Source organism: Neophocaena asiaeorientalis, unplaced genomic scaffold, assembly GCF_003031525.2.
Source record: "Neophocaena asiaeorientalis asiaeorientalis breed wild unplaced genomic scaffold, Neophocaena_asiaeorientalis_V1.1 scaffold185, whole genome shotgun sequence".
Taxonomy (NCBI): Eukaryota; Metazoa; Chordata; class Mammalia; order Artiodactyla; family Phocoenidae; genus Neophocaena; species Neophocaena asiaeorientalis.
In genome coordinates, this window is record NW_020171809.1 from 152,237 (window position 1) to 156,456 (window position 4,220).

Consider the following 4,220-nt stretch of genomic DNA (forward strand, 5'->3'; position numbering starts at 1 on the left):
CTGTTGGGCCCTGTGGCCGGCAGAATGACGGCTCCCAGAGACATCCTCGTCCTGACCCCCGGAACCTGTGAGTAGGGCGCCCACCTGGCCAAAGGAACCAGGAGATGGGAGGCCGGAGGGGCCTGGTCAGAGGAGACGATGCCAGCTCTGCGAGGGGGGCGGGAGTTGATCCAGGGGACGCGGGGGCTCCTAGGAGCCGGAAAGGACAGGTAGCCAGTTCCCTGGCACCCTAGGGGGACAGCCCTGTTGACCTCTGCCCGCCAGGGCCCTGAGAGGTAAGTGTTGTCTCGGGCCCCTGCGTGTGGAGGGCGTCACAGCTCAAGAAGCCAACGTGGCCATTTCTGGAGGCCAGGACTCAGGTTCTGAGCCATGGCGCTTCCTGCTCTCCTCTGGCCTTGGTCCCCTTGCACCCAAACTGGAGGGTGGGTGGGCAGGCGGAAGCGGTGAGCCGAGTGGGCTGGGGTCGCTCCGACTGTCCCACCAGGACTTCCCGGGCAGGGCGAGAGGCCCTTGTGCACATCCTTGCTGACCCGCTCGGGGATGACCGGCTGAGGCACGGGGCGCCTACAGGGACGCTGCCCAGGGAGCCAACACGCCACCCGGCACCGCAGTTGCTCCCTCCCCGTCTATGAAAGAAGAAGGGCGTCTTCCCAAAATCAGGCTCCCCTGCAATTTTTTTTTTTTTTTTTGCGGTACACGGGCCTCTCACTGTTGTGGCCTCTCCTGTTGCGGATCACAGGCTCCAGACGCGCAGGCTCAGCGGCCATGGCTCACGGGCCCAGCCACTCTGTGGCATGTGGGATCTTCCCGGACCGGGGCACGAACCCATGTCCCCTGCATCGGCAGGTGGACTCTCAACCACTGCGCCACCAGGGAAGCCCCTCCCCTGCATTTTTTGCTTTCAACGCAAACCACACGAGTCAGAGAGAGTCGAGAGTCAGCGTCGCGGAACCAGGTCCAAATAGGAGGGCGCCGCTCGCTCAGGTCTGGCAACGAACGAGCTCAGCACGTCCATCCACCAAGTCCTTCCTCAGAACCCTCGTGAGCTTAGAAAACACTTGTTCTCGTTCTTACCATGTCCAACTACAGCTCCGAAAAAATCTCCGAGAAAATCAAGACACAGACGAACCCTGTTTTCTATTGAAACTGTCATTATTTGCCATTAAGAATCGCGCACTGTACAGCGGCTGAGTGAGCGCTTCTCAGTAATCCTCTCCCGACACACGCGAGACACAGCCCCCGCTGCTCAGGGGGGCGCCCACCTCCGCCGTCCGTGCCGCCAGCAGCGGCGCAGCAGAAGGAATGGAAACCTTCTCACCCAACTCGACCTGAAGGATGACGGGGGGGATGAGGGGGAGAGAGAATGGGAGACGGAGGGAAGCACTCACGTTGGCAACACCTGGGGGGCCGGGATGCCCTCTGCTCGCTCGCTGGGCCGGCGGGGGCTCTGCAAGGAAGGCCCCCGGGGAGAAGGCTGCCACCTCCTGGGCTCCCAAACCCCGGCCTGCGCTCCCTGGTGAGACGAAAGCCACTGCGTGCGGCGGTGCCCGGGGCCCAGAACACAGGTTGAATGAAGGAGGCGGGTGCTGGCGTCCATCCAGAAGGTCTCCAGCAGGCGCGAGGGGCAGAGGCACAAAGCTGAGGTTTGACCCTCCGACCCCAAACCATCCGAAGCCTCGCTGACCGGGAGGTGGAGGAAGGCCCCGGGGATGCTGGAGCTCCAGGCAAGCAGCAGCTCAGGGGCCCCACGGCCTCACCTGTGGCTCTGGTGGCACGTCTGTCCTGGTGCCACCTGCACGGCGACGTCTTTGGGCCTCACCGCCCCCACCCCTTGCTCCTCTCCTCCCAATGCGAGGAGGCCCGGGCCGTGGTTCCTCAGCCCCTTCTCCCGCCGCGATGGCCCTGGAGGCCGCGTCTTCGGAGCCTGGCTCAGGACACGCCCAACAGAAGCCATGTCCGTCACGAAACTTCAAACAGGACTTTAATTCCAAAGCGAACCCGGGCCTGGAGCCCAGGAGGAAGCGGGGCCGGGCAGGGCTGGCAGTGTGGCGGGAGAGCCCCTCGTGGGTGCCTGGCGCTTGGGTCTCCAGTGGCGCGGGCCTCTGTGTGGGCGGCAGGCGGGCGGGCGGCGGCAGGCGGGATGAGATGCGGTGGCCGAGCGCCCCTGCGGGGCCAGTGAGACCGTCCCCCAACTGCAGGATCCTCAAAGGGACAAGATTTCAAAGTCTTCATCTTCTGAGTCAAAGAATCTTTCCAGTCGCTCTACATCAGAAGAATCTAGAAGGAACACGACAAAACCTCACCAGGTGCCAGGCGTGGCTCAGCCTGGGGTGCGGGCCGAGGAGCAAGGGCCCGTGTGAGCACACCCGCCCCACGAAGGAGCGGTCCTGCCCAGCGCCGGACCGGCCAGGGCGGACAGGGCGCGGAGGGAGGTCGGAGGGTGCCCGGACCACCCGGCTGAGGCGCCCTCCTCCCGGGTGGGGGGTCCGAGCAGGTGGGAGAGGGGTTCTTGCCCTGTGAGCACAGGGACAAGGGCCTGGGCGGGTGAGGGCAAGTGCAGCTGGGGGCAGACATGCCCCTCACCAGAGCCCAGAGGGAAGCAACGGGGGCCAGGAGGGCAAGGGTCCCATCCCAGGAGGGGTGCCCGCCCCCTGCACCAGCCAGGTGTGGTGGGGCATCTGTCCCGAGTCTGGCGCTGGCACCCCGACACCCGCGGTTCCCGTGAGGCGTGGTCTGTAGTCCTCCCCAGGGCAGTCCCTATGTGCTCAGGGCCCCCCGGTGGGTCCCCTTTCCCCACGTGCCACGTACGTGATGCACTCTGGGGGAGGCGCCCCCAAGCCCAGAGCCACCGGGCAGTGGGGACGGAGCCACCTATGCCACATCAGCCAGGAAGCCTGGCCTGGTCCGGCTCTCACGACCAGGGGCCACGGGAGGAGCGCGGGAGGGCCTGGGCGGGCTGCGGGTGTGCTGCCCCAAGCGGGTGGGAGGAGGGAGGGCAGCACCAGCAGCGTCCCTGGTCCCACTCACGAGGGGCTGCCGAGGGGCCGCACAGCGTGACAGGTCAAAGGCAACTGGGACGGGACCTGGGGAGGTGGAGGGCAGGGCAGAAGCATCACGCAGGCAGCACCCCCAGCCTCAAGACAGGGGACGCCCCCGTCCCCACCTGAGACGAGGCCCTGGGGCATCCAGACTCACCTAAGGACAAGTTCAGGACGTCAGGACAGGCCAAGTGGGAAGGCTGCCGCTCCACCAGCTCAAACATTGGCAGCGCGCCTCCAAGGAGGGACAGCTGTCAGCAGGACACAGTGCGTCAGGGGCCCCGTGGGCGGAGGAAGGCGCCGTGCGCAGGCAGGAAGCCCGCCACCCCTCACCACCCAGACTCGGGACTGGAAATCCCAGTGAGCCTCCAGCAGAGTCTGGCCCCGCGCTTTGATCACAGCAAGGACGCACCTGGCGTCCAAGGACCAGGCAAGGCGCGCAAGACGCGGTGCAGCCGAGCACCAGCGGAGCAGGGGAGAAAGGACCCTCAGACCCGCACGGGGGCGGGGCCCCACCAACCTTTTTCACTTGCTGGCACCAGTCGTTAAAGTCATCCTCGGTCCCACAGAAAAACCCCTGAAACCAAAGCCAGCAGTAAGCGGAAAGTGGCACACACGTCAAACCCGCCGGCCCCCGTGCGCGTCCTGGACGTGGTGGCCACCGCACACCCGGCTTCCTTCGCCTCTCCAGCCCCTACGCCCCTCTGCGGGCTGCGTCCACGTCTCCACCCTCACCCTCTGCCTGGACTGACCAGAGAGTGAGCCGGTCACAATGACAAGTCAGGGCAAAGCAGAGAGCTCACCCCTCCCCGTGCCCCTGGGGCTGGGCCGCGGGCCTTAGTGGCCCACAGCATACGGCACAACGGGATAAGCGGACCCCTCCCGAGGGGACACCAGACGTGCGGACCCCGTCCCCCTGGAGCTACCGTCTGCAGGGCTCCAGGGTTGGGATGAGCTACTGGGAATGCTCAACCCGCCACGTGGAGAAAAAGAAGCCGGGGAACCAGAGAGGCACTCGGGGCTCTTCTCAGGGCCCTGGTGTGAGAACATGCGGGATGTGGCTGGAAGACGGAGGCCTGTTTCCCCGGAGCAGCCGTCCTCCACGGCCACAAGAGCCAGGATGCGCGCTCCCACCTGACCTGATTTTCACGAGCTCACAGTGGGGGGGGGGGGGGCCCCCCC

General features: G+C 65.9%; 1 protein-coding gene across 3 annotated transcripts in view; it reads right to left on the reverse strand.

Moving 5' to 3' along the window:
- Window positions 1-1,964: 1,964 nt before the first annotated feature.
- ATG4B (autophagy related 4B cysteine peptidase) overlaps window positions 1,965-4,220 on the reverse strand; it is a 13,947-nt gene continuing 11,691 nt past the window's right edge. The window contains exons 10-12 of one of the 3 annotated variants that reach the window (XM_024758451.1): window positions 3,559-3,615; window positions 3,196-3,289; window positions 1,965-2,277 (exon numbers count right to left, since the gene is read on the reverse strand). In XM_024758451.1, coding sequence (XP_024614219.1) covers window positions 2,204-2,277; window positions 3,196-3,289; window positions 3,559-3,615 — 225 coding nt within the window. In that variant the 3' untranslated portion in view covers window positions 1,965-2,203. Of the gene's footprint in view, window positions 2,278-2,326; window positions 3,084-3,195; window positions 3,290-3,558; window positions 3,616-4,220 lie in introns of those variants that run through there. The other 2 variants (XM_024758374.1, XM_024758291.1) reach the window with 2 other exon arrangements.